Source organism: Salvelinus alpinus, chromosome 12, assembly GCF_045679555.1.
Source record: "Salvelinus alpinus chromosome 12, SLU_Salpinus.1, whole genome shotgun sequence".
Classification (NCBI taxonomy): Eukaryota; Metazoa; Chordata; class Actinopteri; order Salmoniformes; family Salmonidae; genus Salvelinus; species Salvelinus alpinus.
This window is the reverse complement of record NC_092097.1, coordinates 8,167,701-8,194,170: the sequence shown is the minus strand read 5'-3', so window position 1 is coordinate 8,194,170 and position 26,470 is coordinate 8,167,701. Positions and strand designations below refer to the sequence as shown.

General features: G+C 42.6%; 1 protein-coding gene across 2 annotated transcripts; it reads right to left on the bottom strand.

Annotated features, from left to right (window-relative positions):
• Positions 1-1,522: 1,522 nt before the first annotated feature.
• On the bottom strand, positions 1,523-26,470 carry ngfb (nerve growth factor b (beta polypeptide)). Of its 2 annotated transcripts, none has more exons than XM_071334818.1 (3): positions 26,319-26,470; positions 5,832-5,975; positions 1,523-2,426 (listed from the first exon to the last, which is right to left on the bottom strand). In XM_071334818.1, exon 3 carries the CDS (start codon positions 2,412-2,414, stop codon positions 1,800-1,802), a length of 615 nt encoding a protein of 204 aa, XP_071190919.1. In that variant the 5' UTR covers positions 2,415-2,426; positions 5,832-5,975; positions 26,319-26,470; the 3' UTR covers positions 1,523-1,799. The 2 variants fall into 2 exon arrangements, with proteins under 2 accessions (XP_071190919.1, XP_071190921.1); XM_071334820.1 differs by lacking the exon at positions 26,319-26,470 and adding an exon at positions 6,107-6,227.

The window sequence follows — 26,470 nt, the reverse complement described above, 5'->3', positions numbered from 1 at the left end:
CACCTCTACTTCCTCTGGAATTAACAGAACAAGGGCTCTGAAAACTACTAATGCTGGTCTGCTCTTATATTTCTGGGTTTGGGATCAAAGTATACTGTCTAACTATGACTTCTGTAAACTCTCAGACTGTAGATCCGTGTTCTTCAGTCCCTGTCCCAGGAAACCCACACGTATGCATGTGTTTGTTCCAGCCAAGGAATGCACTTGATTCAACTACACTGTTAGAAAAAAGGGTTCCAAAAGGGTTCCAAAATAACAATTTTTTTGTTTCAATGTAGAACCATTTTGGGATCCACGTAGAACCTAAACGGTTCTACGTGGAACCAAAAGTGTTCTACCTGAAGCCAACACGGGTTCTTCAAAGGGTTCTTTTATGGGGACAACTGAAGAACCGTTTTAGGTTCTAGACAGCACCTTTTTTTCTAAGAGTGTAATCATGGTTAGTTGAATACATTGAACCAGCTGTGTTAACACTGGGCTGAAGATTTTTTTTTAAATATTTTCCATGAGTAAGTTCTGAATAAATGCATATGCCACACATAATAAATGAAATACATATGCAACATACATACATCATTATCTGTGCAAACTTTCATAATATACAATGCATACATTACAACAAGTCAGACCATGTGGGTCTTTTCAGGCTTGGGGTTGAAGACCAGTGCCGTAGCTCGCTTCACAGATGTGACCTCATTGCCCTGTGGTTAACCTGACCTTTATTAGTGTTTACACCCGACCTGCCCAGGTCCTGGGGTCACAGCCAGGAGGTGGATGGATGGCTATCCAGCTGAGTGTTTGGGCTATGGAAATGCTCTACGCAGCCAGGAGAAGATTCCAATCCCTTGATTTAGACCACCTAGCCAGGACTGCTGGACCACATTAAAAGTGTGTGAGGGACGCTGTGTGCGGGGAGTTTCCCGAAAGCAGTGGTCTGTGTCAGTATTGTATTTGCGTTTAGTCATGGGTGAAATAAGCTAAATATGGGAGAAATTAAAGTGCTACTTCAGCTACGGAGCTAATGCAAAACCTTTCAAGGGTGATGAACACGACACACCTTCTAAAAAATAAAAATAAAAAAGTGGCAAAAATATGTTTCCTGGGGTGAGTTTCCTAAAGGCTTCGTAGCTAACAAGGACCTTAGCTATTCTCTACATGTTATTTCTTTCCATGATGCAAACGGATTGAGGCATTTAGGAAAGTCAGCCCGTGGAGAGAAATGTTATCCACGGGGACTTTTTATTTTAGGTATGGCTTGTTCATCCTCCTTGAAATTGACAATTGGAAAAACAAATCTGAATTTGTTCTGAAGTAAAAGAGATACAGTACATCTCAGAGAAGCCATGAGCCAAAATGCTGACCAAAGGACCTCAAAATGATGCTGTATGTTTCTATTCATCCACTTTCTCATGGAGCAGACATTTCTCAAGTGTAGCCACTTCTTTTGACATTAGGAATGTGCCTGTTGTTCATTGGTCCCTGTGACAGCCACCACCCAGACAATAACGCCAAACAACATGCAGTGCATGTACTGAGGTGTTTAATAAATAACAATATCAACAACAAAACAACAACAACAAGTGATAAAGAAATGGTTGGTTTATATACTTGCAGTCCTCATAATCAATAATTTACTTTGTGCAGACGGCTAGGGGAGGGCTGTAGTGGGGCAGAGTCTCAGAGCACTCCAGCGGGTAGGTGGTGGGGGGTTGGGACTGCAGTACTGCAGTGGCCACATGATAGTACCAAGTGGTCCTGTCGTCAGTACTGAAGTGACCACATGACCAGTGAGAGTACGGTCACTGTCGCCAGGACTTTCGGCTGAGCACACAGACACAGGCCACGTTGATGCGGATCAGTCTCCAGGCCACCAGGTTTTTGAAGGTAGTCAGCGCCCGCACAAAAGTGTGCGAGTTGGTGCAGTAGGAGTTCCAGTGTCGCCCATCGATGCCCAGGCAGCCAGTGCTGCCTCCCCGCGCGCCACGGCACGTGGTCTCAAAAAAGTACTGCTTCTTCTTCACGTTGTTAATGTTCACGTCCGGGAGCACCTCCACCTCGTTGCCAGATATATCCGTGGCCTTGGTCTTGTTGCCTACCCAGACGCTTATGCTCTCACACACAGAGTACACCCCCCGGTGCTTCGGCTGACCAACCCTGCGCCTTGCCCTGCTGGTCCCGGACCCCTGGCGTCCCGTGGGCTCAGTGTCGGGCGGCTGGGCACTGAAGAGAACGCGGGGCGAGCGGTAGCGTCGCTTAGTGAACAGTTTGGGATCCACGGTGGGGGCAGAGTTAGGGGTCCTTTTGGGGGCAGGGCCTTGCTGCTGAGCGGAGACCGGGGGGCAGGAGTCCCCTCCCATGGTGGCCACTGCCTGGGCACTGACCATGAGGAGCAGGACCAGCATGGACGACCTCATGGACACACACACCTAGCGGGATCAAACACACACATAGACGTCAACATCAGGGATCAAACACACACAGACATCAACATCAGGGATCAAATACACACACAGACATCAACATTAGGGATCAAATCCTGTTCAAGAATTGGAGAAACTGACTTTGGATTCCGCTTCTTCCATCATAGAGCATACAGACAGGTGGTTTCAAAATAGGTGAGGAACTTTGTCCTATTCATCCATAGAGAAAGTAGTTTGAGGATTATAATGTGTGACACTGTTGTTAGAGTGTGGGCTCAGTGTGATGGCAGTACCGTGCAGGGATTGAGAAATACAACAACAGCTGTGTCGTTGTCAGCTTACTGGTAATGGCAGCTCGCACAATATGCTTTACACAATACATACTGTGCAGCTAGAAAAACATGTTTACTCTTGTGGTGGCATTGAAAAAAATCAAATAACCTTTTATTAGTCACATGCGCCGAATACAACAGTGAAATGCGAGCCCCAAAGCAACAATGCAGTTTAAAAAAATATGGATAAGAATAAGAAATAATAGTAATAAGTAATTAAAGAGCAGCAGTAAAATAACAATAGTGAGAATATATACAGGGGGATACCGGTACAGAGTCAATGTGCGGGGGCACCGGTTAGTTAATTATGTACATGTAGGTAGAGTTATTAAAGTGACTATGCTTAGATGATAACAACAGAGAGTAGCAGCGGTGTAAAAGAGGGGGGGCAATGCAAATAGTCAGGGTAGCCATTTGATTAGATGTTCAGGAGTATTATGGCTTGGGGGTAGAAGCTGTTTAGAAGCCTCTTGGACCTAGACTTGGCGCTCCCTTACCGCTTGTCGTGCGGGAGCAGAGAGAACAGTCTATGACTAGGGTGGCTGGAGTCTTTGACAATTTTTAGGGCCTTCCTCTGACACTGCCTTGTATAGAGGTCCCGGATGGAAAGAAGCTTGGCCACAGTGCTGTCGGTGATCAGGCCTATCACTGTTGTGTCATCTGAAAACTTAATGACGTGTTGGAGTCGTGCCTGGCCGTGCAGTCATGAGTGAACAGGGAGTACAGGAGGGGGTTGAGCACGCACCCCTGAGTGGCCCCTGTGTTGAGGATCAGCATGGCGGATGTGTTGTTACCTACCCTTACCACCTGGGGGTGGCCCGCCAGGAAGTCCAGGATCCAGTTGCAGAGGGAGGTATTTAGTCCCAGGTTCCTTAGCTTATTGATGTTGGAGTTGTGTTTGGCCACGCAGTCGTGGGTGAACAAGGAATACAGGAGGGGACTAAGTACACACCCCTGACAGTGTTATGGATCAGTGTGGCAAACGTGTTGTTGCCTACTTTTACCACCTGGGGGCGGCCCGTCAGGAAGTCCAGGATCCAGATGCAGAGGGAGGTGTTTAGTCCCAGAGTCCTTAGCTTAGTAATGAGCTTCGTGGGCACTATGGTGTTGAACGCTGAGCTGTATTCAATGAATAGCATTCTCACATAGGTGTTTCTTTTGTCCAGGTGGGAAAGGGCAGTGTGGAGTGCAATAGAGATTGCATCTTCTGTGGATCTGTTGGGGCGGTATGCAAAATGGAGTGGGCCTAGGGTTTCTGGGATAAAGGTGTTGATGTGAGCCATGACCAGCCTTTCAAAGCACTTCATGGCTACAGACATGAGTGCTACGGGTCAGCAGTCATTTAGGCATGTTACCTTAGTGTTCTTGGGCACAGGCACTATGGTGATCTGCTTAAAACCTGTTGGTATGACAGACTCGGAGAAGGAGAGGTTTGAAATGCCAGTGAAGACACCAGTTGGTCAGCACATGCTCGCAGTACACGTCCAGGTAATCTGTCTGGCCCTGCAGCCTTGTGAATGTTGACATGTTTAAAGGTCTTACTCACATTGGCTGCGGAGAGCTTGATCACACAGTCTTCCGGAACAGCTGGTGCTCTCATGCATGTTTCAGTGTTATTTGCCTCGAAGCGAGCATAGAAGTAGTTTAGCATGTCTGGTAGGCTTGTGTCACTGGGCAGCTCTCGTCTGTGCTTCCCTTTGTTGTCTGTAATGGTTTGCAAGCCCTGCCACATCCGATGAGCGTCAGAGCCCGTGTTGTATGATTCGATCTAAGTCCTGTATTGACGCTTTGCCTGTTTGATGGTTCGTCGGAGGGCATAGCGGGATTTCTTATAAGCTTCTGGGTTAGAGTCCCGCTCCTTGAAAGTGGCAGCTCTAACCTTTAGTTCAGTGCGGATGTTGCCTATAATCCATGGCTTCTGGTTGGGGTATGTACGTACGGTCACTGTGGGGATGACATCATCGATGCACTTATTGATGAAGCCAATGACTGATGTGGTGTACTCCTCAATGCCATCGGAGGAATCCCGGAACATATTCTAGTCTGTGCTAGCAAAACAGTTCTGTAGCTTAGTATCTGCTTCATCTAACCACTTTTTTATTGATCTAGTCACTGGTGCTTCCTGCTTTAATTTTTGCTTGTAAGCAGGAATCAGGAGGATAGAATTATGGTCAGATTTGCCAAATGGAGGGCGAGGGAGAGCTGTGTGTGGAGTAGAGGTAGTCTAGAGTTTTTTTCCCTCTATTTGGACATTTAACATGCTGATAGAAATTTGGTAAAACAGATTTAAGTTTCCCTGCATTAAATCCCCGGCTACTAGGAGCGTTGCCTCTGAGTGAGCGTTTTCATGTTTGCTTATGGCGGAATACAGCTCATTCAATGCTGTCTTAGTGCCAGCCTCAGTCTGTGGTGGTATGTAAACAGCTACTAAAAATACAGATGAAAACTCTCTAGGTAGATAGTGTGGTCTACAGCTTATTATAAGATACTCTACTTCAGGCAAGCAATAGCTCGAGATTTCCTTAGATATCGTGCACCAGCTGTTATTTACAAAAATACATAGTCCGCTGCCCCTTGTCTTACCAGCCGCCGCTGTTCTATCCTGCCAGAACAGCGTATAACTAGCCAACTGTATGTTGACAGTGTCGTCGTTCAGCCACGACTCCGTGAAGCATAAGATATTACAGTTTTGAACGTCCCGTTGGTAGTTTAATCTTCTGCGTAGGTCATCGATTTTATACTCCAAAGATTGCACGTTTGCTAGCAGAATGGAAGGAAGTGGGGGTTTATTCGATCGCCTACGAACACGTATAACGTAAGCCTTCTCCGGCGTCATTTTACACCAAAAAAATGAAAGCAGCATTACAGTGTGTTGTATTCTAACTCTACACTAGGAGTTCTTATAGTGACCTGACCAGGAAAAACTCTGTAAACAGGTGACTCTTTTTGAGATTGTGACCTGCGCAGAAATCTTAACTGATTTTTGCATGTCACTTCTCTCACGTAAAGCTTTATGAAAATAAAATTATTCAAATTTGAATTGGATTCAATATAAAAACAAATATCTTGTTCAGCTCACCTGTGCAGTGTTTCCGCGTGAAGTGTGGCCCCTGGCGGGGCGGGCTCCTAGAGCACGTGTTCAGAGCAGACTGCCTTCCAGGTTTCTGCCATCAGGACTGTCTGTCTGGCTCTCTATGGCCCCCAGCTTGGCTCTGGCACCTACCTATGGTGAGAGAGAAAGACACAAATAACCTGAGGAAGGCATGCAACCAAAGCGCACGGTTTTAACAACAAATTATTTCTAAAGCCAACTTCAATGGTCCTGCCAAAAGTTGCTGAATATCTCCAGCTTACTCTTTCAGTGTTCATGCGCCTTGGTTGGAAAGTGGGGTAGCCACAGTATTATTTTCCCTCTGCGCTGTGTTGAGTCATGCACAGGGTTTGTAAAGCAGCTCATCAAGCCACTCTAAACACACTGACATGGGAGAGGGATGGCCAAAGAGCGCCAGTGTAATATACTCGTTACATACCAGTACACACACGTGATACACAGGACCTGTGGGATTCATTGTACAGTATGGAACCCACAGGTTTGAACAAAACAGTGCTCAATAAATATATTTAATCAATCCACAGTGAGACTTAATAACCCATATTCCTCACATGCAGCTGAGGTGATATACTGTCTGTATTAGTGTTCCCATGTGTGGTTTCCCATATGAAAACTAAAAACTAGATTTGGGTCTTAGTGTATTAAACTCAATGACTTTGCCACAGCCATTTTTCTCAGAGATCTGTGAACAGAACACTAAACCCTCTCTCGGTATTGCTCTCCCAGGAATCTCCGAAACATTCCAGTGTAATCCCTCTACCCCCTCTCGCAGAGGCAGCATTGTCAGGACAGTGGATAACCATTTGGGCAAAGAGAAAGAGTTTGCTCCTCACCAAATAGCTCTTCTCCAACAACACCTTGTTACTGTCACACAGTCTGACTGCTACTATAAATCAACCACACAGAACACACAGTATCATCCACAGAATCATCCCAACATAATCATTGAGAACACACCACACCAGACAGTCTTTCTCCTGAGGTTAGACAAATGTATGGATGGATGAAGAGGCAAAGAACTTAGCAGAGCTGCTCGTAGTAGACACACAGAGAATATCTACAGAATACAGTTTTGAGCTGTAAGTTCCTCATCATAGTCACAGCCAACAGGCCTAGAAGAAGAAGGGAGAACGAAATGATGTAGTTTGTCAGCTCAATTGCCTTGAACCTTGCCAGATGTCTATCAACACTCTTAGAAAAAAAGGTGCTATCTAGAGCCTAAAAGGCTGTCCACAAAAGAGAACCCTTTGAAGAACCCTTTTTGGTTCCAGGTAGAACCCTTTCCACAGAGGGTTCTCCGTGGAAGCCAAAAGGGTTCTAGCTGAAACCAAAAAGGGGTCTCCTACGGGGACAGCTGAAGGAACCCTTTTGGAACTCTTTTTTCAAGTGTAGTGTACTGTATATAATAGCCCTGTTTGTCTTTCTCTCAGGGAAAGACACGTTTTCCAAACTAATATGGAACTCGAAATGAAAGAATCTGATACATCCTGCTTGTTTTCAGTTACATAACCTTCCAAGAATCTTTGAGACCAGTTACTTTGTACCATGACCACTATATTATTTAAGACTCTGTGGAAGGCACTGTGGTTTTTAACGAGTTTACATTGAATATACATGTATGCAATGACAAAAAAAAATTGCAGCGTCACTGTCAAGTGCAATTACACCCAGTAATCGATATGGTCTGTTGGTTCAGAATAGCGCGGCCCACCCACAACTACTGACCTACAACTCATTAGCTCTAATGGAGTCAGTCCATTTAATGAATTCCGTCTGGCATGACTGACAACCAGACCCCGGCGACACAGACAATCCACCGTCTGCCACACGGGAACAACCCCCCCCCCCCTCCCAGAAAACGTTGGCTTCATTTATATGGTAAAAGTCACACAGTGCCTCTGGTAACCTGAGCCTGTCTGCCCGGCCCCCATTCAAAGCCGTCCGGCGTAGAGGGAGCTGTGGCCCCGGTGACTTTATCTGAGGGCCACCTCTGGGCTTTGAATGACATGCTGCTCAGTGCGTTGCCGTGGGCATTCTTGCGAAACTGCTCACAGCAGGAATGAAGCATAGCATTGTGCTGGCCTAGAGCCTGATATAGCAGGGCTCTGGGGGGGACAAGCACAAAGAACAGGAGAGAGATATGGATACTGGGAATAGTTTGGTCTTTATATTGTAGAATAACTGTAGTTATCGTAGATAGTTTTATGCTGTGTGAGACTCTTTTTTTATCTGCCAAAGTGACTCATAGAGACTCATAGAGAGATGCTGCAATGCTTCATGAAGGTTTAGCAGATGCTAGACCAAATGTGTTATCCTAATCAATGAATCAATCTACACTACCATTCAAAAGTTTGGGGTCACTAAGAAATGTCCTTAGTGACCCCAAAAGCACATTTTTTGTCCATTAAAATAACATCAAATTGATCAGAAATACAGTGCAGACATTGTTAATGTTGTAAATGACTATTATAGCTGGAAATGGCAGATTTTTAATGTAATATCTACATAGGCGTACAGAGGCCAATTATCAGCAACCATCACTCCTGTGTTCCAATGGCACGTTGTGTTAGCTAAGTTTATCAAGTTTATAATTTTAATCAGCATTTGTGGGTTCAATTACAGCCTCAAAATGGCCAGAAACAAATAACTTTCTTCTGAAACTTGTCAGTCTATTCTTGTTCTGAGAAATTAAGGCTATTCCATGTGAGAAATTGACTAGAAACTAAAGATCTCTTTCAACGCTGTGTACTATTCCCTTCACAGAACAGCGCAAACTGTCCCTAACCAGAATAGAAAGAGGAGTGGGAGGCCCCGGTGCACAACTGAGCAAGAGGACAAGTACATTAGAGTGTCTAGATTGAGAAACAGATGCCTCACAAGTCCTCAACCGGCAGCTTCATTAAATAGTATCCGCAAAACACCAGTCTCAACGTCAACTGTGAAGAGGCGACTCCGGGATGCTGGCCTTCTAGGCAGAGTTCCTCTGTCCAGTGTCTGTGTTCTTTTGCCCATCTTAATATTTTCTTTTTATTGGCCAGTCTGAGATATGGATTTTTCTTTGCAACTCTGCCTAGAAGGCCAGCATCCCGGAGTCGCCTCTTCACAGTTGACGTTGAGACTGGTGTTTGCGGGTACTATTTAATGAAGCTGCCAGTTGGTTACTACATGATTGCTTATGTGTTTTTTCATAGTTTTGATGTCTTCACTATTATTCTACAATGAATATAGTGAAACAATCCAAAGGGGTGAGTACTTATTATACTCACTGTAGGTACTAGATCATCATATGACTGTTTTGGTCCTGGGTCGGCTCAGAAAATGCATTTAGCGGGAGATGATAAGGATGAATTTCAAGCACGAATGGTATGTTGTCATACAGTAGAAGGTTTCACCTTTAAGGAGTTGATGCAAAACACATTAGCTCAACTGAAGCCCTGATTTGGAAGGCTTCATTTTATACCCGCTCCAGCTTGTCCAGGAGTTGGGAATTATTGAGCGTGAATATTCTAAGAAGTATAATAGCATGCAATTGAAGCATACTGTTTCCCCTTTTCTTAACAACATTCTTGTTTGAGCTAGTTGGGGGGGAAAGGATGTATTACTGTTATCACGTGATAACTTCGTGGGAAATCATCTTAAATATAACAATTCCAGAGAGTGAAATTGGCAGGTTGTTTTGATTCACTGCAGATGTGTGAGAGTGGAGGAAGGAGGCTGGCGTCTAGGCCTGCTGAAAGCCAAAGAGGACCTGTAGTAATCAGCTGCAGGACGGCTCTGTGTTCCAGCACACTGGCTCTGGCTGTTGTCTTGTGGAAGTGGGATGTAGTCCAGTGCATCTGCTGATCTCACAGATTGAGCCATCACTTACTATTCCATTCAGAATACCAAGAACCCAAAATCAACAAATGGGATTGTAAAGGGGTTGTGTCTACCTGGAGATAATGTGCAGAGCGTGTGTTAGAAATTCCTGCAAAGAGGGTGTTTAGAAATGTCTGGAAAGAGAATGTAGAGATGTCTCAGCCAGTGAAACAGGCCTGCATTCTGCTGTTGTGATTTCTGCAATAAAATAAAAGTTTGATGAAATATTGAAAATCCGGTAGGTTCCCCCCACCCCCAAAAAGAGACATCAGAATAAACACTTTTATCTTTCCTTCCGCCATTCGTCCTTAAATGTTTCAGTGTTGAAAACATAATTCACCAAGACAGAAAAAAGTTCAAGCAGGAATGTACCATAAACTTGTATGGAGCTGGAGTTTAACTAGGACAGTTTCATTAGTCACTGATGGCTGTGTTTGGTCTCTGTGCCTGGAGGGAACACAGCGGACCCTTGTCTCTGTACACACTGTCACTTTATACACATTAGCCTCACTTAAACACATCTATCAAAAAGAAGACAGCCATTTCTGTGAACTACAACCACCACAAAATAATACTGAGCAAAACGCATGAAAGGCTTTGTTTTTCCGGTGTAAATTAAATATTAAAACTAGATGGTAAAGATTCAAAGATCAGAATTGATTTCTCCATTCAATATGATGTCTTCCTGTCCGATCCCGATCCCTGGGTAGGAGAGGTGTTGGTAAGCAACATTGTAGAAATTGTCTAGCACATTGTTCTGCTCACTTAAACAAAGAGCCTCAAATATTTTGTCGACCTGAATTGGTCGATGTGAACCAGTTTAACCTAATGGAAAGAGTCTTAGCAGGAATAACATTGATCTCATATCATTCCAATTAAGTGATGTCCACGAAGTAGGCCTAGAAAAGGCAAATAGGGATAGGATGAAATTGTGTTCCTGGGTTAACATTACAGTTCACAGACACAAAGGACCAATTCAGCTATTATAGGACAAATTATCACAAGGCCTTAAACATTATGCGTGAACAATGTATCAAGACTTGGGAGATGATTTTACCTTGATCGTAGTCTGTCCCAAAGCATCCACACCTGGCCACTGAAATAACATATCCTTTGATGTAGCTGGAGAATAAATGTGTCTATGGAAAAATATTTTGATACAGACCTCACATCAGGCATACCCTACAAAACATTGACGAGAACGCATTTGAGTGCGTCTCACAGCCAATAATGCATTGTACAGTGTTTAGCTTGGACCAATGGCAGCCAGAAGGCCACTTTTGGCTCATTCAAGTCCATCTAGCTCACAATGTTTTGCTGTGAAATTATGGAGGCTCCGTCTGTTTACACCTTTGTTTCATGGGTTTGTGTGTATCTGTGGCTTTACTTGTCAGTCAGTCCACGGCGTTCAAAGCCTCTGCCTCAGATTGCATGTTGCTTTACGACTGCTAGCCGTGTCAGGATGAAAGCATTATGTTTGTTATGGTCTTTCGCCCCCAGAGTTGCAGAATGTGTTAAATGGCACTGCTCTATTTCAAAGGTAAGCCAAGAGCCCCCCCCCCCAAAAAACGCATGAGTTTCAGTACCTTCATGCTGTGTGGCCCTCTCACGTTTCCGGTTCTTGGGTAGAGATCACATTAGTGGGGGGCAATGAAGCGAGCAATCGTGGCCCTGTTGTAACTTTGCAAAGGGCAGATCATCTGAGCAGATGTTCAGATTTACATTATGTCCCTTGGCACTGTATACAACTGTCTGCGGTTCCTCTAAATATTGAAATTAGATCCCAAGTTTAGATGGCATACATAAATCTAGTCACGCAGAATATCAGAGATGATTGACCCTCTGCAAGTAAAATAAACTTGACTTAACGCTTGTGATATACAACATTTTCTCTGGTGTGTGCTATTTCACATGCACTGACCCTCCTTCACCAGTCTGGGCTCAGGGTTCTTAAGAGGGACCTCTCCATGTAACGGCGTTAGAGGCTGTGTAGTGTATCCATCCATCTGACTCGTATAGGAAAAGCTGCCAACAGACTAGAAGAAACATCTTACCCTTTTTTTAAAAAATGATCCAGCCTCCAACTGTCAGTGACAGTCTTACTGTGCACTAATCATACCACGGTCTATTTAGAATGTACTTTACTAAAAATGTATGCAGTAAGTAACAAATATCAACATACTAGGCTCACCCATTCTGAGAATGCGTCATCTAATGAGCAATTGTTTCCCGCCATTCGTTCAGTTGGTAAGGCGCAACAGCTGGATATCAGCTGTTGCCAAACACACATGGGTCTGAAAAAAGGATTCTCCTTCTCAATAGCATGCAGCGAATTCATACTAGATAAAACATTTAAATGAGCATGACATACTTGTAACGATCGTTCTCCTCCTCTTCGTCTGAAGAGGAGGAGTAGGGATTGGACCAAAGCGCAGCGTTGAATGTGGACATAATGATGTTTATTAAAGTAAAGACGAAACACGAAAACACTTTAACAAACTACCAAACAAATAAACGATGTAGACAGACCTGGACTTGAGAACTTACAATATACGAAGAACGCACGAACAGGAACAGACTACATACACGAACGACAAAACAGTCCCGTGTGGTAACATATACAAACACAGGAGACAACCACCCACAAACAAACAGTGTGAACAGCCTACCTTAATATGGTTCTCAATCAGAGGAAACGTAAAACACCTGCCCCCTAATTGAGAACCATATCAGGCAACACATTGCACCCAACATAGAAACACAAAACATAGAATGCCCACCCCAACTCACGCCCTGACCAACTAAACACATACAAAAACAAGAGAAAACAGGTCAGGAACGTGACAATACTTGCATTTAAGGCATACTCAGTTTCAGTGTTGGGGAGTAGTGAACTACATGTAGATCAACTAGTAATTTAACTACAATGAACAAAAATATGAACGCAACATGAAAAGTGTTGGTCCCATGTTTCATGATCTGAAATAAAAGATCCCAAAATATTTCCATATGCACAAAAAAGCTTATTTCTCTCCAAACGTTTGCACCAATTATTTTACACCCTGTTAGTGAGCATTTCTCCTTTGCCAAGATAATCCATCCACCTGACAGGTGTGGCATATCAAGAAGCTGATTAAACAGCATGATCATTATACAGGTGCACCTTGTGCTTAGGACAATAAAAGACCACTCTAAAATGTTCAGTTTTGTCACACAACACGATGCTGCAGATGTCTCAAGTTTTGAGGGAGTGTGCAATTGGCATACTGACTGCAGGAATGTCCACCAGAGCTGTTTTTCTACCATAAGCTGTCTCCAACGTCATTTTAGAGAATTTGGCAGTGTGTCAAACCGGCCTCACAACCGCAGACCACGTGTATGAAGTCGTGTGGGCGAGCGGTTTGCTGATGACAAAGTTGTGAACAGAGTGCCCCATTGTGGCGGTGGGGTTATGCTATGGGAAGGCATAAGCTACGGACAATGAACACAATTGCATTTTAGCATTGGGAATTTGAATGCACAGAGATACCGTGACGAGGTCCTGGAGGCCCATTGTCGTGCCATTCATCTGCCACCCTCACATCATGTTTCAGCATGATAATGTTGCAAGGATCTGTAAACAATTCCTGGAAGCTGAAAATGTCCCAGTTCTTCCACGGTCTGCATACTCACCAGACATGTCACCCATTGAGCACGTTTGGGATTCTCTGGATCGACATGTATGACAGCGTGTTCCAGTTCCCGCCAATATCTAGCATCTTCGGACAGTCATCGAAGTGGAGCGGGACAACATTCCACAGGCCTCAATCAACAGCCTGATCAACTCTATGCTGAGGAGATGTGTGGCGCTGCATGAGGAAAATGGTGGTCACACCAGATACTGACTGGTTTTCTGATCTACGCCCCTACCTTTTTTTAAGGTATCTGTGACCAACAGATGCATATCTGTATTCCCAGTCATGTGATATCCATAGACTTGGGCCTAATGAATTTATTTCAGTTGACTGATTTCCATATATGAACTGTGACTCAGTAAAATCATTGAAATTGTTTCTTCTTGCATTCATATTTTGGTTCAGTATACATTTTGCAGTAGCTTGGTGGTAGTTGAACTAAATTCAAATCTAGGTAGTGTGTTCAGTAGTTGATTACTGTTTTTCCATGTAGCAGTGTAGCCAACTACCGGAACTACACACTACTCTTTTTGTAAAATGAAAACAAACTATGGGTGAAGTAGGCAATAATTTCCTTTCTTTTTAGGCACCAGATCTGCCTAATTCTCCCTTGAAACATAATTTGTGTGTTTAATAGGCTAAATAACACATTATGTTCACTTCTTATGGCTGCAGGGGCAGTATTGAGTAGCTTGGATGAAAAGGTGCCCAGAGGTGCCCAGAGTAAACTGCCTGCTCCTCTGTCCCAGTTGCTAATATATGCATATATATATTATTAGTATTGGATAGAAAACACTCTGAAGTTTCTAAAACTGTTTGAATGATGTCTGTGAGTATAACAGAACTCATATGGCAGGCAAAAACCTGAGAAGAAAATCCAACCAGGAAGTGGTAAATCTGAGGTTTGTAGGTTTTCAACTCATCGCCTATCGAATACACAGTGGGATCTGGGTCATTTTGCACTTCCTACGGCTTCCACTAGATGTCAACAGTCTTTAGAACCTTGTCTGATGCTTCTACTGTGAAGTGGGGCCGAAGGAGAGGGGATTGAGTAAGATCTATCATGAGCTGAACATGCGCTGACCATGCGCGTTCATGTGAGAGCGAACTCTGTTCCATCGCACTTCTGAAGACAAAGGAATTCTCCGGTTGGAACATTATTGAAGATTAATGTTAAAAACATCCTAAAGATTGATTCAATACATCGTTTGACATGTTTCTACTGACTGTTACGGAACTTTTTGACATTTCGTCTGCTTTTAGTGAACGCGCTTCGTGACTTTGGATTTGTTTACCAAACGCGCTAACAAAAGTAGCTATTTGGACATAAATGATGGACATTACCGAACAAAACAAACATTTCTTGTGGAACTGGGAGTCCTGGGAGTGCATTCCGACGAAGATCAGCAAAGGTAAGTGAAGATTTATAATGCTATTTCTGACTTTTGTTGACTCCACAATTTGGAGGGTAACTGTATGGCTTGCTTTTGTGGCTGAACGCTGTTCTCAGATTATTGAATATTGTGCTTTTGCCGTAAAGCTTTTTTGAAATCTGACACAGCAGTTGCATTAAGAACAAGTGTATCTTTAATTCTATGTAAAACATGTATCTTTCATCAAAGTTTATGATGAGTTTTTGTTATGTGATGTGGCTCTCTGCAATTTATCCGGATATTTTGGAGGCATTTCTGAACATGGCGCCAATGTAAACTGAGGTTTTTGGATATAAATATAAACTTTATCGAACAAAACATATGTATTGTGTAACATGAAGTCCTATGACTGTCATCTGATGAAGATCATCAAAGGTTAGTGATTAATTTTATCTCTATTTCTGCTTTTTGTGACTCCTGTCTTTGGCTGGAAAAATGGCTGTGTTTTTCTGTGATTTGGCGGTGACCTAACATAATCGCTTGTGGTGCTTTCGCTGTAAAGCCTTTTTGAAATCGGACACTGTGGTGGGATTAAAGAGAAGTGTATCTTTAAAATTGTGTGAAATACTTGTATGCTTGAGAAATTTAATTATGAGATTTCTGTTGTTTGAATTTGGCGCCGTGCACTTTCACTGGCTGTTGTCATATCGATCCCGTTAACGGGATTGCAGCCCTAAGAAGTTTTAACATATGACGCCAAAGTGATCTGTCCTTGCAATTTGTAGTCTGTGACATTTCAGATTTACATTTTCACCAAGTAATTTGTAAGTAGTGAACTATTTTTTCAAATTACATTTAGTTAAGTAAACTATATTTTTCTTAAGGGTAGCTTGAGTGTAGCTTAACTTCTCCAGTTTGAAGTAATTGGTAGCTTGGTAAACTATATTTTCAGAGTAGCTTTCTCAACACTGCTCAGTTTTCGATGTTTCACATACTACAAAATGTTCTATTTTCGCATTTCCAAACAGCCTACTATTTAGGATACAAGTAAGGGTATCCGGACATGGCCAATCATCTTGAAAGGTTCACCCAAAAATCAAATGACAAATGTTTGCCTTTTGACAAAGGAACAAGAGAACTGACTATCTGAGACATTGAATTCCGATTTAGAGTAATAATTGAGACTCACGTCATTGTGACATAGTCAGCTTGGAGTTAATGTGCAACCAGTCATGGTTCAACACTTCATTGCCTTCCCACCTACCCCTTGTTGATCATTATTAAATGAACTATTCCATCAAGTGTGTCTTATTGCCTACAGAGAATGTAGAGTTTAGGTACAGAGTCTGCGCTTCAAATCATTCTCCACTACCTTAAGAGGCTAAACTGTTTACAGTAATATTATCCAATTAGGACTTCATTCCTTCACTTCCATTTCAAATGGAGAGTTGGATCTTGTTTATCCTCTCGCTAACCTTCATTTTGCCTCTTGTCTTGTCCAATGTTATTGTACTGGTTTTTCCATGAGGATTAAAGATGGATTCTTCATTAGGGGAAACCGTGCAACTGTCCACCCCAGCACCTTTGTTATTGTCTTTGTGGACAAAACGGAGGTGTGGGCGTTGAGCTGTGTGGTAAAACAATTATCAGTACATATTCTGCTGTTCTATCACGTGTGCAATGATGTCTGAAGGACAAAAAACAATGTTTCTTGTTTCCAGTAACTTCTTCAATGTTGTAATATCCCAAACAGACATGACAGTTTCACCATTAAGGATTCCAGCTTTAAAGTGTATGGTTTATTAACAAAAATGACAAATGTCTAAACAAATTGCATAGTAGATCTACATGCACAGTTGATGTCGGAAGTTTACATGCACCTTAGCCAAATACATTTAAACTCAGTTTTTCACAATTAGTGACATTTAATCCTCGTAAAGATTCCCTGTCTTAGGTCAGGTAGGATCACCACTTTATGTTGAAGAATAATGTGAAATGTCAGAATAATAGCAGAGATAGATTTATTTCAGCTTTCATTTCTTTCATCACATTTGCAGTGGTTCAGAAGTTTACATACACTCAATTCGTATTTGGTAGCATTGCCTTTAAATTGTTTAACTTGGGTCAAATGTTTCGGGTAGCCTTCCACAAGCTTCCCACAATAAGTTGGCTGAATTTTGGCCTATTCCTGCTGACAGAGCTGGTGTAACTGAGTCAGGTTTGTAGGCCTCCTTGCTCACACACGCTTTTTCAGTCCTGCCCACACATTTTTTATGGGATTGAGGTCAGGGCTTTGTGATGGCCACTCCAATACCTTGACTTTGTTGTCCTTAATTTCTCCACAACTTTGGAAGTATGCTTGGGGTCATTGTCCATTTGGAAGACCCATTTGCGACCAAGCTTTAACTTCCTGACTGATGTCTTGAGATGTTGCTTCAATATATCCACGTAATTTTCCTCCCTCATGATGAAATATATTTTGTGAAGTGCACCAGTCCCTCCTGCAGCAAAGCACCCTCACAACATGATGCTGCCACCCCTGTGATTCACTGTTGGGATGGTGTTCTTCGGCTTGCAAGCGTCCCCCTTTTTCCTCCAAACATAATGATGGTCATTATGGCCAAACATTTATATTTTTGTTTCATCAGACCAGAGGACATTTCTCCAAAAGCACAATCTTTGCCCCATGTGCAGTTGCAAACCATAGTCTGGCTTTTTTATGGCGGTTTTGGAGCAGTGGCTTCTTCCTTGCTGAGCGGCCTTTCAGGTTATGTCGATATAGGACTCGTTTTACTGTGGATATAGATACTTTTGTACCTGTTGCCTCCAGCATCTTCACAAGGTCCTTTGCTGTTGTTCTGGGAATTAGTTGCACTTTTCGCACCAAAGTATGTTCATCTCTAGGAGACAGAACGCGTCTCCTTCTTCAATGGTATAACGGCTGCGCGGTCCCATGGTGTTTATACTTGCATACTCTTGTTTGTACAGATGAACGTGGTACCTTCAGACGTTTGGAAATTGCTCCCAAGGATGAACGAGACTTGTGGAGGTCTAGACTTTTCTTTCTGAGGTCTTGGCTGATTTCTTTTGATTTTCCCATGATGTCAAGCAAAGAGGCAATGAGTTTGTACGTAGGCCTTGAAATACATCCACAGGTACACCTCCAATGGACTCAAAATGTCAGTTAGCCTATCAGAAGCTTCTAAAGCCATGACATAATTTTCTGGAATTTTCCAAGCTGTTTAAAGGCACAGTCAACTTAGTGTATGTAAACGTCTGACCCACTGGAATTGTGATACAGTGAAATATTGACTCCATACTGAGTGTATGTAAACTTCCAACTTCAACTGTATATCTAAAAATACATACAGTGCATTTGGAAAGTATTCAGACACCTTGACTTTTTCCACATTTTGTTACGTTACAGCCTTATTCTAAAATGTATGAAAATTCATTTAAAATTATGTTTAAAAAAAACGAAAACCTTATTTACATAAGTATTCAGACCCTTTGCCATGAGACTCGGAACTGAGCTCAGGTGCTACCTGTTTCCATTGATCATCCTTGAGATTTTTCTACAAGTTGATTGGAGTTCACCTGTGGTAAATCCAATTGATTGAACATGATTTGGGAAGTCACACACATGTCTATATAAGGTCCCACAGTTGACAGGGCATGTCAGAGCAAAAACCAACCCATGAGGTTGAAGGAATTGTGTAAAGGCACAAATCTGGGGAAACGTACGAAAAGATTTCGACAGCATTGAAGGTCCCCAAGAACACAGTGGCTTCTATCATTCTTAAATGGAAGAAGTTTGGAACCATCAAGACTCTTCCTAAATGAGCAATCAAGGAAGAAGGGCCTTGGTCAGGGAGATGACCAAGAACCCGATAGTCACTCTGACAGAGCTCCAGTGTTTTTCTGTGGAGATGGGAGAACCTTCCAGAAGGACAACCATCACTGCAGCACTCCCCCAATCAGGTCTTTTTGGGTAGAGTGGCCAGACGGAAGCCACTCCTCGGTAAAAGGCACATGACAACCCTCTTGGAGGCACCTAAAGACTCTCAGACCATGAGAAACAAGATTCTCTGGTCTGAAACCAAGATTGAACTCTTTGGCCTGAATGCCAAGCGTTACGTCTGGAGAAAACATGACACCATCCCTATGGTGAAGCATGGTAGTGGCAGCATCATGCTGTGGGGATGTTTTTCAGCAGCAGGGACTGGGAGACTAGTCAGAATTGAGGGAAAGATAAACGGAGCAAAGTACAGAGAGATCTTTGATAAAAACCTGCTCCAGAGCGCTCAGGACCTCAGACTGGGGCAAAGGTTCACCTTCCAACAGGACAACAATCCTAAACTCACGGCCAAGACAATGCAGAAGTGGCTTTTGGACATTTACATTTTTTTTTATACATTCGCAAAAATGTCTAAAAACCTGTTTTTGCTTTGTCATTGTGGGATATTGTGTGTAGATTGATGAGGGGCAAAAAAAATGTTTAATCCATTTAAGAATAAGGCTGTAATGTAACAAAATGTGGAAAAAGTGAAGGGGTCTGAATACTTTCCGAATGCACTGTATCCCTGGGCATGTGTGCCAAATTGAATCACTCAAATCAATAGGGTCAAACAGATCAAGAGAAATAAACATGTGCCCTTTATAGCGCCACCATGAGGTCAATATGAATGTTCTTGCATATGTTGAGTCTTGACAGTGTTTTTTATTTATTTTTATTTTATTTCACCTTTATTTAACCAGGTAGGCTAGTTGAGAACAAGTTCTCATTTGCAACTGTGACCTGGCCAAGATAAAGCATAGCAGTGTGAACACACAACAACACAGAGTTACACATTTTGCAACATGTGTACCAAATTTTTCTACAATATGAATATCCTTGACAGATTTTTGTATTAATGTGCAAGACCACTCCCATGTGAAGGTTTATTGATCAGTCGTGGCTATGTTGTTTTAGGTACCAGTCTGGAAAATATTGAAATGAGAGACCTTTGTCCATAGATGGCACATATCAAGTTTTGTGCAGATCGGTCATTCGGTCCCAGAAGAGTAGCGTTTTTTCAAAATGGCAGAAAATCCATCATGGCGGACCTTATGGGTCACTGAGGCAAATGTGTTCCTTGTGAGGAGAGGGACTTATGTAGCAAATGTCGTGACTTTAGGTCAAATGGGTTCAGGGGCATGGCCTTTCAAAATTTGTTATAAACTGGGTGGTTCGAGCTCTGAATGTTGATTGGTTGAAAACCGTGGTATATCAGACCGTATACCACGGATATGACAAAACATGTATTTTTACTTTTATAAATACATTGGTAACCAGTTTATAATAGCAATAAGGCACCTCTGGGGTTTGTGGTATATGGCCAATATACCACAGCTAAAACTGTATCCAGGCACTCCGCGTTGAGTCATGCTTAAGAACATGCATAGCCGTGGTATATTGGCCATATACAACACCCCCTCAGGCCTTATTGCTTAATTATAGCGCCACCATCTGAACAATCAGTGTCATTTTGTAAATGTCGGATCTCTATGGCAAGATGCATCATTCACCCAAGTTTCGTCAAAATCGGGACGGTTCTGTCTGAGATATCACGTGTGACTAATGTACGAACTGACGTATTAACGAACAGAGACAGATCCACAGTCCCCTCCCCGATGTCATTGTGGGGGACAAAAATATATATTTTTCATCTGCATTAACAGGATACTTTTTCAAGTTATTCTCATTTTAAGGAACTGTATTTTGGCCTTCCATGGCTTCCTGTTTCACTGGGATATAAAAATTAGGTAACACGCATGTAAAATCCCTTTGTCATCCATCACAAATGAAAAGAGACAAAGGATGGTGACGTTCATGACTCAGGGAATGAGTGCAAAAATATTGCTTAAAAAACACTACTAGTGCAACAATTAAGACTTTTTAAACCAGTGGAACAGTGGTAAACATGCCTGGTATTGGACGCAAGTGTATCTTGTCCCCATGCACAGTGAGGAAGATGGTTCGGGAGGCAAAGGCAAAACCAAGGGCCAAACTTGGCAAATTACAAATCTCCGGGTCTCCAAATCTACAATTAGACACCACCTCCGTCTCAATAGACTGTTTCGAAGGGTTGCCAGAAAAAAATGCCTGGAGTTTGCTAAGTGGCATTGGCACTAGGACTGGAACCGATGCTATGGTCAGATGACACGAAAATAGAGGTCTTTGACCCCACAGATCAGTGGTGGGTTTGGCGTCGAAGAAGCATGCATATGCAGAAGACAACTTCATGCCTACCATAAAATATGATGTTATGGGGGCTATTTTTCTTCCACTGGTCCTGGAACCCTTGTTAAAGCTGGAACACTTAATGGTGAAACTGACATGTACGTTTGGGATATTACAACAACAAAGAGGTTATTGCAAACACTTCCCCCCCCCTTGGACATCATTGCATGCGTGATAGAACAGCAGAATATGTACTGCAATTTTTTTTAACCATGCTCCTCGACGCTCCTCACCTCCATTTCAGGGTATGGACAGCGCCCGGGGGCTGTGTGTGGCTGTGCGTGTAGGAGAACCAACCAGTAAAAGCACAGCCCCCTGCATTATCGATGCATTGTGCCGACAACATCAAAGTAGCCTTTCCAGACTCTGAAGTCAGAAGGACTTCAGATTAGGTGTTATCCAGACTAGGTTGCCTCTGCTAGGAGGCTGAAACTTGGCCACAAGTGGATCGTCCAGCAAGATAATAACCCCAAGCACAAAATCCACAAAGAAAATGTTAATTGACCCCAAAATCAACATTTTGCAATGGCCACCTCAACCCCATTGAAAACCTGTGGTTTGAATTGAACAGGGCAGTCCATAAGCGTAGACCAAAGGATATCAAGGATCTGGAAATATTCTGTATGGAGGAAGGGTCTAAGATTCCTCCCAATGTGTTCTATAATCTCATAAAACCTTTTAGAAAAAGGCTCAGTGCCGTGCTGGTATTGAAAACAGTGGTGCCAATCATTTTGAGACCTATATTTTACAGACTTTTTTGTGTCACTTGTAATTAACCAAAATCTTTTTCTCTGAACAGTATAGTATAACATAATACAATTTTATGAGCATGCGATAGCTCAGTATTTGTATTCTTTCTTTATTTGATCTCATCTTTATCAAGAGGGCCAATAAATTGGGATGTGACTGTATGAAAGCAAACTGACGTAGTCTGTCTATGGTTCTCCTCAACCCAATGCAACACATACTGGGTCTGCTACAGATCTCTTTTTTGTGCTTTACTTAGACTTAAATCTTTCGATTTCCATAATCATAATTACAGTTTTTGTGCTCCCACAACTGCACCTACTGGCTTGATACAGGGTAAGTTATTACAGTGGTAGACTCAGGTAGAAGATGTGTGTTATGTAGACTAAAGTGTGCTGTAGATTTTTGTGTTCAAAATATGGTATTTTGAAGGGTTAACTTCAATGTGTTTTTCATAATATGATTTAAAATCGGTTCATTCTTGTTTGGCAGTAATGACATGTTTTGAAACTAAAAGAAAGTGAAGCAAATGTGACATTTGCAATCTGTGATATAGACGGAATAGATTTGCAGCATAAATACAATTTTATATTCACTTTTGATTGAAAACACCTCATGCTCTGAAGCTTATTACTTTAATGAGGTAGGGAGATCTCATGTCTGGGAGTCCAGGCCCACCCACCTACCCACCCACCCACCTGTGGAACAGATTGTTTGGCAGATGAACCGGACCATGGGGTCAAATAGCTGTAGACTCCCTGAGTGCACTGCAACACCGCAGCAATGCAGCTCAGCTCATACCAGATGAGGAAAGACAAAAGAGGAGTAAAGATATCAGGCCAGCAGTCAAATAGGGGTGCTTAGATTTGTCCCGTTTCACACATGTACAAGTATGCTCTAATATATAATATAAATCTAATATTTCTCCCCTGTGCCCTCTCCTGTTTGTTCTTCTACTAGTAATCCTGGGGATCAGCCAGAGGAAAGCCTGGGGGCTTTGGTTCGCACCATGAAACCCCTCCAGCAAGCAGGGAAGGATTATCTGTCCCTAGGGACCTGTTTTCAAGCCCTTCACACTGTCAACTCTGAGAGACATACTGTATCAGGTGAGACTAACCACTGTAAAACACCTTCCCTAAAACCAAACACCTCACGTAATACCTCAGGATAAGAGACTCAAAAAGGAGTGGCCGAATGGCGATTGGGCGGGAAAAGTATTGTATTTTAAGCCACAAAAGAACTTGCTTGTGTGTACAGGTAAGATTTGGAAGTAAGTTCGATTTGCACAGACCCCAAGAGCAGGAAAATGCAGGAAGGTTAGGGAGTGTTTTCCCTTATTAGCACTGATAATAGCACTGATACAGGGCCCATCTCCCATTCAGACGATGCATGGAATTTGCTATTGTTACATTTTCTGTGTTGACAGCCTCTGCTGAGAGAAGGGGTGATGATGAGTGTGATAAGAAGGAAAGCATCTCTGGTCTGATGAACGGCATACAGTTCGTCTAGCTCTTGCGAAATGAAACATCTGTAAGTTGTGTGCTGTCTAGCTCTTGCGAAATTAAACATCTGTATGTTGTGTGCTGTATAGTTGAGGCCCACCCGTTACAAATATCCCAAAATGTATCTGTGTTTATTTGGAATCCAGCAAGCACACAAGTTTATTTCCACAAGTGTCTGTGCGTATCCCAATGCTGGGATGGTTAACACTTTGCTATGATATTTAAATAATAACGTTATTAATTGTATATTAAAATGTCTAATGTGCAAGAATAATTTGCGCTGTACAAACAAAATGATGAACAGGAATTATATTTACTCTCACGGATGGCCAACAATACCTATCTGATAGCCACACCTCCAGTCTTTCCGATATGACCAGGTGGAAAGTGATGATGTCTGAGAAGCCGGTGTTTGGAGGATATATTGGCGCGGGTGCTGTTAGGCCCGAGACGAAGCCGAAGCCAAAATATATCCTTCAAACACTGGCTTTGAAGGCATTAGCGCTTTTAATCAATTTATTCAAACTATTTCATCCTTCCACAACATATAGTCCCGACACAAATCTAGGGTTGCTACCCAAGCCGGCTGGTCGTTCGTTCTATCGGTTCGGTTGCTAGTGGCGCGACCCAGTCATTCAGTCTTTTTGTTCTTCATCTATGGACGCGACTACGACTTACTTACAGTCACTTCAAAAAGTGCAGCCAGAATAACAGCAATGTAGCCGCATTTGTATTTCTTCAAGCTGTTCTCTCGTGGCATTTATTTGCTCACTCGTCTTGACACTGTTGCTCAGAGAAGCTAGCCAACAACATAGCTAACACAATCACTTCAAACTGAAGCTGGAAAGACTGCAAACTAGCTGCACTGAGTTTCATTTTACCTTGTTTGTATATATCCATAAAAATTATGCCAGCTAATTCATGATTTCGACTGACTGAGAAACGCTGCCTGCCTGTCTGTCTGTCTCGTCCCGGCACGTTCATTACTATGGGACAGCTGGAGATTGAATTTGAATATTGAAACAATGTTGCAAATTTTGGAGAGACAGACATCAAGGTTTATACAAATCTCCACTGTTGAAAACTAAATGTTAGTATAAAAGAAATGTGAGATAATGTCTAGATGCTTTTTATAGTGGAGATAAAGTGTGTGGCTGGGCTGATGAGACAGTGGACTGCGCAGTCTGATGGAACAGAGTAAATACGCATTTTAACGTCATAGATTTAGCCGGTGGCAACTTGTGGACTAGACACCGGCTGGAATGCGGTTTTAACCAATCAGCATTCAGGAGTAGATCCACTCGTTGTATAAAGCTCAATAACCCAGCGTCAACAACCCAACTTAAAGAAAACAACGGGTTGTTTGTTACCCAACTGGCAGGGTCAAAATAACCCAACGTGTGTTCTGTCCAATATTTACCCAAATTGGGTTGTTTTTAACCCAGCGTTCTTTGGAGTGCAGGACATTTGAGCACTGCAGAGAGGTAAACATTTAGTACAGCTGCTCTCTTGTTTCCGGCAGCCTCTCAGACTTCCACAATAGGGGTCAGTTCCATTTGTCGTTTGGCACCCTCCATTCCCTCCTCTCACTCCAAAACAACTAACTCTGTGATCTCTATGTAAGTGCCATTTGAGTGACAGCTCTTTGAAGGGAAGTGAACATAGGCCTTGGGGGGATACCTCAGTGTATCTCAACAATTCCTTTGAGTGGCGATAACACATGAAATGAATGTCTGAACATAAATGTTAAAGTCTATAAAATTCGAATTGCTAACTGAATTCATTTGATTTAATAGAAAGAAAACAAAGAAGAAAATGACTAGCTTTGGGAGTAGTGCCTAGCAGTCCATAGAGGAGAGAGAGAGAGTAGTGGGTATCTGAGTACTGCTGTAACCTGAGGAGCCTGAGGCTGGGTTTCGAGGCTGGGCTTTGAGTGACAACTCTCCCTGAGGGAAAAGACGAGATGGTAGCATCCCATTCAACCATGGGCTTCGATCTCTACCTCTACCACCTCTCTGCTGAGCCCTCAACCAGGCAGCCTGGTGAAGGCCAGTACGGGGCTGAAACACCTAGGTAAGAATTGACTATAAGAGCCAAGGTCCTTACATGTTATGTTCAGAGGCGTTTGGCTCTGGTTGCCAAAACAGCCAAATACTCCATCGAAACGTGAAGCGATTCTCAATTGTTTTCCGGTTCTAAAAGCATGAATCCCCTCTATCTTCATATCACATCAATAGTTTCACAAATACAAAACTGTACTTACTGTACACTGTTTTAACCAGTTTTAACACAGTTGCAGCCGACAGTTCTTTACAGTTACACTACGTTTGTGGCGTCTTTTCTTCCGTTAAACACAGGTGTTCGGGGATGCAGATAGCTAATTAGCACAGGTAATTGCCTCTGTCTCTGTCTTCCGTAAACAAGCGCCGTAACATGGAAATATGGCCGCGTGGGAACCCTAACCCTACAAAGTTGTGTGATAATTAAACCTTTCGTTTTTTTTTACGATTACTCGCTGATATAAAAGTTAAGTTCCATACGCTTCCAAAACTATATTGCATGTGAGGCGTATTTGCATTTAGAAAGAGCTTCAGGGCTCTGTCAGAGAGTTGGACAGCTGTTCTCAGCCAGCAAACAGCCTCGTGAATAAACAGTCTATGAATGAGCTAGGTGGCTATTTAAAAAAAAAAAATGGTACCCTCTCCCAGTCACTTCAGGGAGACCAGACCACTGACAGAGAAAGTTTTGGCATGCAAGCAAGTACAATCATAAAGACGTAATAAATTGATTTGGTACACAGAAGATGAAGGTATTTGACTAATTGCAAGAGCTTTATCTTGTTATAATTAGTTGAACAGCATACTTGTACGTTCTATAGCAATGTTTTTTTTCTATGAAAAGCTCAGGTCAAATAATTTTCGACCTTTTCTTTTGACACAATGTATGAGTAAGTATGTTTCCCAATGTGGCTATACAACACAGCAGCAGAGTGGCTGAACTTGTGTAAAGTCTCCTACCTCTTCACAAGTGGATGTCCCAACCAATACTGAGCTATATTCCAGTGTGTGTGTGTTATTCCACAGGTTTATCTCCACAAGTCAGGTCTCAAAATGCCCAGTTCCTTCTCATTGAGGGAAGACAATCCACTCAGCCTCTTGTACTTGTTTGG